The sequence below is a fragment of the Eretmochelys imbricata genome, chromosome 2 (assembly GCF_965152235.1).
Source record: "Eretmochelys imbricata isolate rEreImb1 chromosome 2, rEreImb1.hap1, whole genome shotgun sequence".
In the NCBI taxonomy this organism is placed as follows: Eukaryota; Metazoa; Chordata; order Testudines; family Cheloniidae; genus Eretmochelys; species Eretmochelys imbricata.
Window position 1 is genome coordinate 68,995,175 of NC_135573.1, and position 15,250 is coordinate 69,010,424.

Sequence of the window (15,250 nt, forward strand, 5' to 3'; positions counted from 1 at the left end):
ACCACTGGACAATAGAGTCAATCTCTCTGGCCCAAAGTATTTGTTCCCTGTGGGCAAATACTTAAACAGTCATACCTTCTTGGTCAGGCCCTGCGTGCATGTTAGGCATTTGTGGATCTCTCTGGAGCAGGAGATTGGCACCTGGATGTTGAGCAAGGCAGCAATGCACATCCCCCAGGCAGAAGCTTGGGCACCTACAAGTGTTCAGCATGAGTTTTGTGGATCACAGTGGAGCCAAAGGACATAGGTACCAAAACATGTACCTTTGTGGAGTGGGACCAAAGTGACTGCATCTTCACTTACTACAGGCAGAGGGCTGTACAGAGCTAGCATAGCCTCAGAAGAGGGCAGAGCTGCCCGAGAAGGGGGTGAAGCCAGGACAGCCAGGAAGTCCAATAGCTACAGCATCTTCCCTCAAAAGTTCCTGCTGGTGAAGCCCTGTGGAACTCCATCTGGTTTCAAGGCTGTTCCCCTTTGTAAAATCCTAGTGGATAAGAGAGGCAGAAGCATTGCTCCATTCCCACAGAGGCAAATCTCACCTAAGATATGGTGGTCTTAGATGAGGCAGAAAAGTTTATTTTACTCACCCTGATGCCAGCTCTTCTGAGTTTGGTCTTTAACAGACATACATGGCTGGCCTTTCCATTTGAACCTTGGTTTAAAAACCCCCACACAATTACCATGACAATCGTCTGTTACTTTTCATTGTAATACAACATTTGAACAGTACTTTTCTACTTTTCATTGCAAATTAACCACTGTATTTTATTTTGCAGTTTAGTCAGAACAGTCTGCAAGATCATTCCCAGCTTTTCTCTAAAAACATTCTAAAGTGTAAGAAGTTTATCTTGGAGCGTGGGTGAATATGTGGTTATAAAACTCTTCATTCTAACAGGTACTGGTTGATTTTTCTCAGAGAAGACAGTTGGAATGTTACAGACTCTTTCTAAAGATACAACAGCATTAATGAGTAAAACTGATTTTTTTAAAAAGATGACAGCACTGTCATAGGAGGTTAGTTACTGATTCTGTATTATTTCCTACCCCCCTCCACCCCAAAATCTAGGCAATTACCTGTATTTCTGCAATGCTGTAAAAAAGTGTAAACATCTCAGGTCTGTGCATCACACTCAATGGGAGTTTGTTTAGGGCATGGTCTGCAAGGGTGAATTATATGATTATTTTTTTCTTACAGATGTCCCAATATCTTTATTATGTGTCTTTCTCTTCATTGCTGCTTTTATTGCTTTTATTTATTACACAAAAGAGAGTTTCTTCTTCTGTAGCAAAGGCATTTTCCTCTTCCAAATTTTCAGAAGCATTACATTCCGTGTTATTTAAGATAATGTCACAGTTGTGAAATGTTTCAGAATGGCAGCCCTCTGCTGGATCTGTCAACAAGGGAGCAGATTTTTCTTCAAGAATTTGAATTAGGCTAACTCTCGAGCTTTGGGATATTTTTTGCTTTGTATCAGGTAGCTTATTATTGGTACTTATATCGTTGAGTACTTGTTTGGATACATTATTTTCATGATTGCTGATCTCCTGTGCATTTACATTCATATCCTCCATCGCATACAACATCTTTAACTTGTTTTTTAATCCTAGACCTGGGGATACAAGAATCTCAAAGCTATTGCTATTAATGAAATCTAAGGTATTATTAGCATAAAATCTATTAAAAATATTACTGGCAATCTTATTAATACAGTTGTTCTTCAGCATCACATGATTATTTTCATATCCTATTAAATCTTTGCTTGGCCAGCACAAATGTTGACATTTTTTGGTCATTAAATGTAGGCCCAATTGGTTCTCAATGTCAGATGCTTTTCGGTAGGCATATCCTCTGTCTTCCTCATTAACTGGTTTTATGATGGCCATCAGTATTGGACAATGTTGTCCACAAATAGCATGAAGCTTATCCAGAGAATCTTGTTCCTCCAGAGCTCCCCTGTTGGCATTACTGTCGTTAGTTGGTTGGGCTTGTATAGGTTCATCATTTAAAGGCTGTTTCAGAGGATGCACCTTATTATCAGGTAATCTAAATTCCACAGATGTAAAGGCTGGATAATTGGTATTAGGCTCTGTACAAAGATTCGTGGAAGTGGTGCATATCGTGAATGACAAATTGTTGTTTTCTTTCTTTACTGCATGAAGAAAAGGGGTATCATCACTGAGGGTAGGTTTGCTTTTCAGACTCAAATCAAGAAAAGGCTCTGAATCACTATTATGAGGCATAATGAAGTAGTTGCATCCACTTTCAGAGGGTTTAGCTGTGTCTTCAGGTTCTGAAGAAGATATTTCACTGTGTGGTGGATACTGATTCAAATTTGCGAAGTGGGAGTATGGAACATCATCACTATTGTTGTCAAACATTGTGTCTGCTGAAGTTGTGTCCAAATTGCCATACATTCCAGTGTTTTCAGGTGGTGATCGTCTCACCAAATGATTTTCTTTAAGAAGCCACTTGCCTTTATCAATCAATATTCCTTCATCATCAGCAGCAGGTACACCACCCTGACAATATTGCTTTGTACATCGCACTGAGTAGTTATCACTGTGATACACCTTCTCTCCATTAAGACTGAACTGTGGTGCTGGTGAAGAAAAATTCTCTCTCCTCCATGTATTGTTGTCTTTGTTTATTTCTTCCAGACTTTCATGTGATATAAGTGAAGACCGTGACATTTTCTCAACAAAGCAAGAATTATGTTCCTGACACAGGGAAGAGTTTTCATTCATAACTGTACATTGGGATTCTTCAGCATCCTTTTGAAGAACAACTTTAGACATATACGGAAATGCAGTGTGGAAGGTAGGCTTAAAGGAGGCTTCTGCTTTACCATAAAGCTGTTCAATAGCTCTTTTAACATAACCAGTATTATATTGTTTTTCATACATTGCTTCCTCCCCACTTTCATTGGTGAAGTCACTGGATGCCCTATAATTGTAATCACTGTCATCAGTATCTGGTCTATAATCTGACCAGTCAGAAGTAGCAGGGCTTTTAGAGCATTTTTTTAATTCAAAAGAAGGATCTGAACACGTTCCATGCTCCAGTTCTTTTACTATCAGTTTTACTTGCAATTTCTGTTCTACTTCAGTTATGTCCAATTCTGTAATTTGCTTAGACTCATAACTAAAAGATAATGGTGATGGTGTAGATAGTCTCTCAGGGGTTTCTTCACAAGTCCCATTTTCTTTCTTTTCTTCTTGTACAGAATCTTCCTCACAGTCACATTCTGTAGAGGTTTCAGCAACTAATTTATAGCACTCATTTGGTTTTTCTGTGCCATCTTGCTCTCCTGCATTTTTATTGTTGCCAAGATGCATAATGTCTTTTTTATCTTCTACTTCAGAAATTTCTAGATCTAAAATATTATCTTTGTCATTAGAAGTTATACTGTGAACTGTTGAATTAGGCTCTTCTGAAGTCCCTGATTCTTCATTATTGAATGATGTATCTGTGGTTTTATCCTGCGATTCTTGTAAGGAACTATCAGCCTCTTCTTCATTTTCTTCAGATAGTTCTACATTTGAAGTAAGACTACAATTATTTGAATTAGCATTCACGTATTTTCTCTCTGACAGTATTTTGTGAACATTCAAGTCATTTAGATCTGAAGTCTCTGCTGATGCATTGAGGTCTTTCTGTACATCAGAGCATTCAAATTCTTCAGTCAGCTCTTGTAGATCAGCATTTTCCTCAGAATGTCTAGTATCCTCTGGAATGCAGATCTTATTTGAGTTTTCACTTTCATGAAAGTTTGGCATGTTCTGAATTTCTACTATGAAAGGATTTTCATGACAATGTACAGAGTCCTGCTTTTCTATTCTGCTCCCAGAGTGTAATAAATTATTTGATGTCGATTCTTGCAAATTTGAGACAGCATCCTTCAAGTCCTCAGCTTCTTCTGTGACTGCAATTTGTTTTAGAAATTGTAACAGTGTAAATATTTCAGAACAGCTACAGGTAGTTTTTAGCATATCACCTTTGCACATGCCATTCAAACTCTGTTTTAGATTCAGCACAAGTAGCCAAGCTAAGAGGAGATTGGGGGAAGATCCAAGTAATGAAGGAGAAGAAAAGTCTGTAGGACCACATGAGTTTTCTGTACATCCAGTATGAGCCTTTTGAATGCCGAGCATAGCTGATTGTAGTTGTTGTAACACCATACTAGACACACAATCCTTTTGGGGAGCACCAGTTTCAGTCTTGCTGAAAATTTTGGAATCAACTTGGACAGCAACCTCAGCACTTATTCTTTGATTTGGACTTATATCTCGAGTGTCAATTTCTGATTGCAACTTCTTTTTATCATTTTCATGCATTTCATTAAACACCTGTAGCTTAGTATCATGTTGGAAATCTGACTGTAATAAATATTTGACCTCTTTCATTATACTTGTATCAGCATTGGTCAAAGAGCCAATTTGTCTTCCATATAACCATTTGGCTGATTCTTCAGTAGCTCCCATTTCACTGAGAGGTTCCATTGGCTTTTTTAGTAGATGATGTCCAATCAGGTTGGGTTTTCCAGTTATGTGCACTTTATTTGCTATAACCTTAGTTTCTTGATCTGAGGGAGTGTTGATATTTTCCATAGGAGAATGACAAATTTTACTATTTGCTACATTCCCTTCCTTTTTATTTATGGGGGCTAATTTTTTTGGAGGCAAAACAGCATTTGGAAATGTGTTTTGCAGCCAGTTTTGGACATAGGTTTCAAGTGAATATTCAGCAACCTCATCTGTAAAATCCTCTTGTTTCAGAACATCCAATGCATTACCGCCATCTGACATATGTATTTTACTTTCAGTTGTACTTGGATTCTTCTTTTTTTTTTGTTTTTTCTCTTTCTTTGAAGATTTGTATGAACTGTCTGAAATAACAGTGTCCTTTTCTCTTTCTAGGTTATTACCATTAGCCACTTCTGACAATGGCTTTGATGTCATTAAAGAATTGTGTGTCTGTTTTATAGAATTAATGCTGTGACATATGCCTTCTTTTTCAGTACCTGGTGTATTTTGGCTGTGTTCAGTTTCACTTTTTGAATCAGCTCTTTCCTCTATCAGGCCCTCTTCACATTTTGCAGATAGTGGCAAGCTAATTTTTTTGGCTGATCTGGATTTTATGTTGGTCAGTTGTCTATTAGCTTTTGTTTTCTTACTAAATGCTAACTCATTTTGTTGGAGCTCCACAGAAACCTGGGGACATAAGTCATTTTCAGGACATAAGTTTTTGTTTGAATTGATAGATCCATCACCATTTCTGACATGAAATGTCATTGCTCTTTTCTGACATATTTCAGAATAAGTATCTCCAATTTGCATTGCAGATTTCTGCATACTTTCACTTTCTGCACTCTTAAAAGTTCTTTCCTCTTCAGTCTCCTTATATTGCTGATTTTGGTGTGAATGTACACCTTGTTCCAGATAATGAGATGGTGATTTTCTCTTTTTCTTCTTCTTTTTGCTGTTAGACAATGCAGGTTGGCTTATGTCAGTGAAATGGGTTTTATCACATTCAGTGCTATCACGGAATTGTTTCTCATTCTCAGCAGTGGTAGGAGAGGATCCTGTTGTCAGGTTTATTGTCTCAGGAGTAGCATTAGTACATGTTGACATTGTCATCTTTGTTTGTTTGTTTCCAAGACAGGCTGAGTGAATGGATCCTTGAGAAGAAAGTAATAAATCAGATGGGTTACATAGTCTGTCTTCACTTTTTGATTGAGACAATTCTGAGTACCTGATGAAAGAACTCAGTGATCTTTTTATTCCTTTAATCCCACATTGGTCATGAGGAGAGTTGATAGTGTCTGCTGAAAGTGGCCTATCTGTCCAGTAAATTGTTGAGGAAGGTATGAAGCCACGGATGTTAGCTTTGCAGCTTGATAGTAAACTATTACACATGCCTTCCTCCACAACTGATTTCTCCAAAATGTTCTGTAACAATCCATCTTCATCAAGCATATCTAATGTCTTTGTATTTGTAGTTTCTTTTAAACCATGACTTTTATGGCTTAATTTAATCAGAGTTTCTTCTTTTTTCTTTTCTAAAGAAAGCTTTAATAAATCATTGTTGCTTATTTCACTAAGCTTAGAATTGTTAGTACTAGATGTTTTGCTGCTGGAATGAGTGACCGTGCAATACTCAGATTTGCTTTCCCCATCTTCTAATTCCTCGCTGTAGGAAAATTGTCCTATCATCTTTTCCTGAACCTTTCTGTCAGATATTACAGTGACACTTTCAACTAATGCTTTCTTTTGTCTCACTCTTCTTGGCCCAGGTGTCGGAGGCCTATGAAAATGAGATTTGACTTTATCCTCTGATACATTGCATACGTCCATGTTTGCAGAAGAGTTCTGCCAGATTTTATAATCAGAAGTGCTTAAATCAGATTCTGATTCTTTACTTGTTGCTTCTGTGCTAATCTGCTGCAGTGCGTCACTCTCATCATTACTGTAGTTCTCCAAGACTGGAGCCTCTGTAGGTTTTATATATGCTGAAATATTTAAATCAGATGAATGATCTTCTTCACCTACTGCAGAATTGAAAATCTTGATATTTTTATCAGCAGAAACACCAGCACGACTGACAGTGGTTGTCCATTTTATGGTTTCTTCCTCTTTTATCCTGAATCGAACTTTCATCTCTACTGTCATACTGCCATCTTGATTAACATGAACAGATTTCTCAATGTCATCTTCAGAGCGCACCATCGATAAATCTTCACCATCATGTGAATGATTTTCTGCTAAGCCCATGTAATTGTCAGGAATGCAAGAAGAATCTGAGTTATCATTGCTGTAAGCTTTATCAGAAGAAACCGAGTAAATTTGAGCTCCTGAGGGCATTTGTGTACTCACTTTCAACATTTATATTGAAAGCACCCAAATTCACAATATTAGATGGAAAGTGTAGAAGATAATCATCATACATAAGAATCCAGACAGAAAGACAGCAGGCAGGCAGCAAAGATAGGAGACAGAAAAAAAGAAAAAAAACAGAGTATGATTAGTATAAAGGAACCCAATGAAAGGTTTGGGGATTTTTTTTTTGGTGAGCATTGGGATTGAATAAATTATTGTAACATAAAGAAAAACTTTTACAGTAAGGGATCTATTTTCTCTAACCCATTTCCAAGAACTTGTTAAAAAGAAAAAACAGAACTTTTGTAAAGAGCAAAGACTGAACTTTACTGCTGGTGCAATTTCCTTTATTTTGTTTTGCAACATGACCCTTCTAACACCAGTGTTACAATCTTTAAGGCCCTAAGCCTGTGAAGTGCCGAATGCTCCCAGTTCCATCAACTTGGTTGTTGAATGTGCTTCACATCCTGCAAGAGGCACACAGGAAACTCACAGGATTAGGCCCTAAAATATTAAGCATGGAACCTGCTTTTTCCTTTACTACTTGATGATTTAACAGTAATTAATGGATCCAAATGCATATGCAGTACATAACCTGAATGTTAATAGATGCTACAACATGTGAATCAAAAATAAATCTCTCTGGACTTGATTCTACACCCTTCACTTATATGACTAATCCTTAGTTATCTGAGTAGTCCCACGGATTACTCGTGTATGTAAAGGTTGTAGAATTGGGCCCTTAGATTGCACTTCTATATATGTTTACATTTAAATTTTGAGCCAGACATTTATAATAAGATTTTTACATCATGCATTTTAATTTACATCATGTAGTTACAATGTGAATATATGATACAGTTCTCTAGGACCTAGTCCAAAGACCACTGAAGTCAATGAGAATATTCATATTGACTTCAATGGGCATAAAATTAGGCTTCTAATGTGTTTGTCTGCACAGTTAAGTATTTCTAAATGTGTTTGTATTACTTTGTAGTAACTTGACACTGTCACAGGGGTGCTGGAACAATTTATACAGTGAGGGTGTTGAGAGTCATTGAACCAAACTGTAAACCCCATATATTATGGAAACCACTTCAAGCCAGGGTTGTGGGAATGCCCCTTGCATTCCTAGTTTCAGCACCTATGCACTGACAAAATCTCATCTATCTTTGAGTGTCACACAGTGAAAAGAAAAGGTGAGAGACCAAAAGTACACCATGAGAAATCTAAACAGAATTTTCTAAACTGTGCTCCTTCTGTGTGTGTATTTATATGTATATGTAAAATAATATGTGCACACAAACACGAATTCAGAAAGACATGCATAAGGACATAATTGGTAATGACATTTCTAGAAGAAGTATTCAGTCATTTTATATAGTGGTTTGGAATTTATATTAAAGTTACAGTCCAGCAGAGCACTCGAGCATGTGCTTAGCATTAATTTGACTTCAATAGAATTATTTATCTGCTTAAAGTTAGGCATGTAGTTTGCTGGAGTGGGCCCTAAAAGAATTTGTGTAACTCTTTTCATGACTACCTATGTTACTGTTACACACGCATACACACAATTTCAGATTTGTTGCCTCTTTCAAGTTTCCATTGTAGAGGCTTTTCCTGGAACTGAATGAGAAATGATGGTAAATTCAGCCTGTCTCTCATTCCAGAGACCAGACCTTTCACTTCTGTAAATAAAAATCTCATCTTCACTCACCTCTGGAAATGGAATGAAAACAACAGAAGTCGCCCAAAACTCTGAACTTTACACTCATATAACCTGATGATATCTCCGACATGGGGCAGTTTTGAATTTTTAAAGGAAAATACATAAAGAGTTATTCCTCTTGCTTTAACTGCATTTGACCAATATTAGCTGATGAAACTTTCCAGCTCTGTCAGCTACTTCCATATTCTAACGCTACCAACTTGGCCATGACTATAGGCAAAATATAGATGGAAGAGAAAAACTTATTGACAACTTTGATTTTTGTAGTCATTTCATTTGCCTCAGAATGTTCCTACTTGTTCTCTTAACTCATCAGCTATCCTGTACACACAGCCCTGGTGACCAAGGAGACAACACGTGGGGCAAGAGACATCAGGGTGGGCTGCAGAGTGGAAGGCGGGAATAACTAAAGAGAGGGGACTTGGACATGAGATATTCAGCAGGGGCACTGGGCAGGGGGCGGGGGAGTGAACAGGAGCTTAGTGATTCTGTGAGAGCCACTGGCAGTTGATGCTGCCTAGGCTCCTCAGCACAGCAAGACAGGAGCACCATGGAAAATTAGCAGAGAAAATTAACTCCTCCAGCACTGCCTCCTTGTCTCTCCAGAACTTCAGGAAGCTTTACTGAGGCATCCAAAAATCACTAATCGCTTTTATAAAGGTAACCCTTTGTCACAGAGAGACTGTTTCCTGTCTGTACAATGGGGATGTTAGTACTTCTCTTTACCTCTCTTGAGTATTGTGTGGATGAATACATTAAAGATAGCGACATGCTCAAATATTATGGTGGCAGGACCATATAAGAATTTTAGATAGATTAAATATTTAAATATTCAGCAAAATGACAGTGTACCTCACTCACACAAACCAATACAATGTACACTGTAACTTTATGAAAGTCACACCACACCTATTTTAAATGAAAACACATGAACACATGGCCAATAAACAGAGTGAAGGCTACATACTAGGGTGACCAGAGGTCCTGATTTTATAGGGACAGTCCTGATATTCAGGGCTTTGTCTTATATAGGCGCCTATTACCCCCCACGCCCTGTCCCGATTTTTCACACTTGCTATCTGGTCACCCTACTACATACTGACTGTTCAGGATGAGGGGGGAGATATATGTGGGCACAGAGTGGTGGAAAGGAACTAGTTGAGGTTGAAACGTATGGAGGGCACCTGGATACTGAAAAATTTAACTGCTTATTTCCTTGCTTTTCCGAGTTTGCTTTAGTTAGATATGGGCACATATGGAATTAAGGATATGACAAGATATCCCCATTCATTTACTGAGTTAAGATCTGAACACTACATGGTAATACATTTGCTCTGCTGTAATACCATCAGAAAGTTCAACTAGAAGGGAGATATACATTTGTTCTCTGTATCAAACTGTGTGCTTTCTGTCACCCTTGCTGTAGTATGCACAAAGCATGATGTGGATAGATTAGCAACAATCAGTCCATTTTAAAATAAGTCTTGATAGCTTTACATACAAGTCCAAATAATTCTGTTTGAAAGGAAATATGTAAGCCAGCTGAATTTTTAACAGAAACTTGAATTCCAAAATGAAAATTAATGCTTTCATCTTCTGATACCTACTGAGGAAATCTGACAAAAATAAATAGTTTTGTTTCAACTGACCTTCTTGAATACCCTTGATCCCAATCAGATTGCTATGTTTTCATTTTTTTAACATTAAAATGTGGAAGAGATAAATCACTTGAGAAAATACAAAATAATTAAAGGGACTTACTATTTCTGCTCTCTGATTTGGCATTTGCTTTGGGGTACACACGATTGGAGAGTCCCGGCAATTTAGCAGGTAGTGAATACCTGTGAGGATCATAATTCCCTGGTTTAAAAGGCTCTCTCCCAGCTGCCACAATAGCTCCAGAACACAAGATCAGAGACTGAAGGTTAGGAACCTGGAAAAATAAATACAACAACAAATCAATTTCTCTGCATAAGTAACAAATAGTAATAATACAACAGGTATAGTTTTTCCACATATTTTTTCTTCACTTTCTACCCTAAACATATGTAGCATTGCAGCAGGCTATTACAAAGGGCTGGAATTTATTCCAGAGTGGCATTTATTTCAACATTGGGTAATGCACTTCCTTTGTCTTTGTGAATAAGTGTGTAAATATATTGGATCCAGATAAATATTTCCCTGAAGTTAGGTTTGGATTTATCCCTATAGAGAGACAATCAACAGCCATGAAATGACTGAATGAGAGTGTGTGTGTATAAGTCAGTGAAGGGAAGAATCTTCCGCCACAAAATATATTACCGGACTCTTGTAGGGGGGGGTCTGTGGCTGCATACTGCCAAATATACAGAATTAGTAGTGGACCTAGCTTCCTGCTCCTCCAGTTACAAGGAATTTGAGCCTCATGGATTGTGCTTTGCTAGCTTGTAGGTGATATGCCCCTTTCCCTCTTTCATGTCTACTTGTGGAAACCGAACACAGAAATCACATCTTCACCTGGTGGAAGGTGAAAGACCAGGGGCCCCAAGCAGTCGCCACCGAATTGCCGCTGTGCCAAGAGCCACCGCGGCAGGAAAAGCGGCAGAGCTGCCACCGAATTGCCACCGCAGGACACAGACTGCACCCCATTCTAATTGCCACCCCTTGCACCTGCTTAGAAAGCTGGTACCTGGAGCCAGCCCTGTGAAAGACTCACCCTGCATCGGTGTTCAGTTGAGCTGAGTGTGATTCCCCTTTCAGTTATACCAGTGTAAACCAGAAGAAACTCCATTGTAGTTAATGAAGTTACAACAATGTAAAACTTGTGTAAGCAAGAGGAGAATCAGGCCCATTGTTTCTGGAAGTTTCGGGCTTTGTAGGCTAGGATTTGGTCCACAGTTTATAAAATGTAAGATAACCTTATATGAGGTTTTATAGCCATAACTCATGGGTGGCAAAGACAGATGAAGAACATAATACGGTTGAATGTTGCTCATAGCAATTTCATCCTTTGAACATTACAAATATAGAGAAATAGGGATAAAAATCAAGATTACTTAGTTTATGGCATTGTGAGCTTTCCTCAGCAATGTAGTAGCCATACAGGAGATCTGACTTTGAGTTTTGAGTATAGGAACTTTTGCTCTTACACTAGCAATTACATTGTCATGGAATCACAGATATGTAGGGTTGGAAGGGACCTCAACAGGCAGAACCAACTGTATCTAGATCATCCCTGACAGGTGTTTGTCTAACCTCTTCTTAAAAACCTCCAGTAACAGAATTCCAATACCTCCCTTAGAAGTCTAGTCCGGTACTTGATTATCCTTATTGTTAGAATATTCTTTCCTAATATATAACCTAAATCTTCCTTGCTGCAGATTAAGCTTCAAGAGACATGGTGAACAACTCTCTTTATAACAGCCCTTAACATATTTGAAGACTTATCAGGTCCCCAGTTAGTCTTCTTTTCTCAAGACTAAATATGCCCAGCTTCTTTTAACCTTTCCTCATGATCAGGTTTCCAGACCTTTTATCATTTTTCTTGCTCTCCTCTGGACTCTCTCCAATTTGTTCACATCTTTCTTAAAGTATGGGCATTCAAAACTGGGCACAGTGCTCCAGCTGAGGTCTCATCAGTGTCAAGTAAAGCAGGACAATTACCTCCCATGTCTTACATATGACACTCCTTTTGATACACCCCAAAATGATATTAGCTTTTCTTACACCTGCATCACATTGTTGGTCCATATTTATCTGTGATCCACTATAATCCCCAGATCATTTTCAGCAGTACTATTGCATGGTCAGTTATTCCCCATTCTATATTTGTGAATTAGATTTTTCCTTCCTAAGTGTGGTACTTTGCATTTGTCTTTATTTAATTTCATCTTTTTTATATTTCAGCCATATTTATCAAGGTCATTTTGAATTCTAATCCTGTCCTCCAAAGAGGTTGCAACACCACCCAGCTTGGTGTGATGTTCAAATTTTATAAGCACACTCTCCACTTCATTATCCAAGTCATTAATAAAAATGTTGACTAGTTTTGGACCCAGAATAGACACATATAGGACTCCACTAGAGTCATCCTCCCAGTTAGACAGTGAACCATCAATAAATACTCTTTAAGTTTGGTTTTTCAACCAGTTGTGCGCACACCTTATAGTAATTTCATCTAGACCATATTTTCCTAGTTTATGTGGGATTCTGTCAAAAGCCTTACTAAGATCAACATATATCACATCTACTAGGAAAAGAAGGAATTTAAGTTGGTCTGGCAAGATTTGCTCTTGACAAAATCATGTTGGCTACCACTTATAACCGTATTATCTTCTAGGCGCTTACAAATTGATTGTTTAGTAATTTGTTCCAGTATCTTCCCAGATATTAAAGTTAGGCTGACTGGTATGTAATTCCCTAAGATAGGTACTATGTTTGCCTTTTCCAGTCCTCTGGTACCTCATGGTTCTCCATGACTTCTCAAAGATAATCGCTAATGGTTCCAAGATTACTTCAGCTAGTTCCTTAAGTACCCTAAGGTGAACTTAGTCCGGCCCTGACAACTTGAATACATCATAGTGAAGATGCTCACAACTCCTGGGGGATGAGTAGGTACAGGAATTTGTTCTACTGCATTAATGGACCATTATCTCTTAGGGGAACAGAGGTAGCTTTCCAAAAGACCTCTGCCTAATGCATGTCCTAATTGTGGGACAGGGCTGTGGAAAGGTTACATGTGATTGGATGAGTGGACATATTTTGAAGGCATGCATAAGAAAGGACTAGAAAAGCATCCTGTCCAGGAAAAGCTGTCATTAGAAGACATGGAGAAGGAAGCGGTTTAAGAGAAGACTGGTGGGCTTCCATGAAAACCTAGAATTAAAATTCCCTCGCTTCAGTCACTACAGTCCCAAGATGAGTGTGCATCCTTCCACAAAACTGACTACTTTTTTTGAAGGTCCATAGGTGTACAGAGGCAGGTCCACAAGGAAGGCAGCAGGTAGCTGATGGTCAGGACACAGGGGACCTTACACTGGTCAGAGTCGCGCCAGCCATGTAAGCAACCAAATCATTTGATTACATTGGTAATATTATAAAAGCAAACATTGTGAAAAGCATATCTGATGCCACTGTTTATTCTCACCTTTCTGCCATCAGTAGTGTATAACTTCACAACTGGATACTGCATTAACTCACTTATGTAATCCAGAAAGGTCTCAAAGTTTTGCATGTTCTTCTTACTCAGAACTATAGTGCACCTGATTCTCACGTCACCATTTTTGAAAACAAGCAGCTTTTCAGGGGTTCTTATTTTGACAGTTCTGTCTTCCTGAACAATGCTGTCTTCTTTCTCCCTGGCTAACTGCACAACTCGGCGACGAGCGCTAACTGGCCTGCTGATCTGCCAGGGCAATGGCTTCTTACTGGCCCGCTCCAGATTAATGGGCTTAATTTTCTTCTGATGGGAACAAATATAAGACTTTCCATCTTCAAGGTCCTCCAGATTGGTGATACTGTGTATCCCGCGTGGTGTACTAATATTCCTCACCCCAAATGGTATTGGGACTCTTTTGGACAAGTTATCCAGCAAGGCATCAAATGTTTTGAAAGATCGATTATTAATGACCATTTTGATCCCATTAAACTGAGGGTCTCCACTTTTATAGAAACAGATTCGTTTGGCCACAACAGGTTCGGTGACATTGAAGTGACGTGTAGACAAAGTCTGTTCACTCTCAGAGGAGTTTGGCTGAAGCACTGAATAATTAGTTGATGGCGTTTCACTCATTTTGACAGTACTCTGGAAGGAGGAGGAGATGGATGTAAAAGTTTTCTCACAACTGCAGTAACAACATAGTCCTCATTCTGAAAAATGCAAAAGGAAAATTTGTAAGAAAAATCAACAGCAGCAAATCTTGCCAAAAATCATTGATTTAAATGGGTCCAAGCTGTTATCTCAAAATTCCACAAAGACTCCAGTACTGTAGGATTAAGTTAGCATAGCTTTACTTTCAAATACTCTCAGAACTCTCGATTGTAATTTCACATCTCTTATCATTTTGGTATAACAGCATTTTCTTTAGAAAGAGGTACTTTGTCAGACTACAATGGCAATTAGAGATTTTCTTTTTTAAGGATGAATGTAATGACCACATTTCACACATTATGTATTAGGGAAATATTCATGGGGAGGGGAGAGTTTATGCAGATGCATGAGCCATAATTCAGTCGGAGATAAACAAAAACTGAAAGACAATGGATTTGATTCTGATCTCAAATACATCAGTTTTACACCAGTGCACTTCAGTGATTTCAGTGATGCTACTCCCAATTTACTACACTGTAAGTAACATCAGATTAGTGTTTAGAGCATGTGTCATAAATATAAAAGGAAGGGTAAACACCTTTAAAATTCCTCCTGGCCAGAGGAAAAACCCTTTCACCTGTAAAGGGTTAAGAAGCTAGGATAACCTCGCTGGCACCTGACCAAAATGACCAATGAGGAGACAAGATACTTTCAAAGCTGGAGGGGGGGAGAAACAAAGGTTCTCGCTGCCTGTGTGATGCTTTTGCCAGGAACCGAAAAGGAATGGAGTCTTAGAACTTAGTAAGTAATCTAGCTAGATATGCATTAGATTCTGTTTTGTTTAAATGGCTGATAAA

General features: G+C 38.4%; 2 protein-coding genes across 2 annotated transcripts in view; both read right to left on the bottom strand.

The window, feature by feature from the left end:
- RP1 (RP1 axonemal microtubule associated) overlaps positions 1-14,375 on the bottom strand; it is a 291,326-nt gene extending 276,951 nt beyond the window's left edge. The window contains exons 1-2 of the mRNA XM_077809001.1: positions 13,731-14,375; positions 10,367-10,538 (exon numbers count right to left, since the gene is read on the bottom strand). Of these exons, the coding sequence (XP_077665127.1) occupies positions 10,367-10,538; positions 13,731-14,375 (817 nt within the window). The remainder of the gene's footprint in view (positions 1-10,366; positions 10,539-13,730) is intronic.
- LOC144260996 (oxygen-regulated protein 1-like) lies at positions 1,213-6,861 on the bottom strand. The gene has a single exon (XM_077810038.1). It carries the CDS (start codon positions 6,859-6,861, stop codon positions 1,213-1,215), a length of 5,649 nt encoding a protein of 1,882 aa, XP_077666164.1.
- Positions 14,376-15,250: the final 875 nt, after the last annotated feature.

Bases quoted from the DNA above. Each gene is read 5' to 3' on its own strand.
- LOC144260996 (XM_077810038.1), bottom strand. From the start codon at position 6,861: ATGCCCTCAGGAGCTCAAATTTACTCGGTTTCTTCTGATAAAGCTTAC.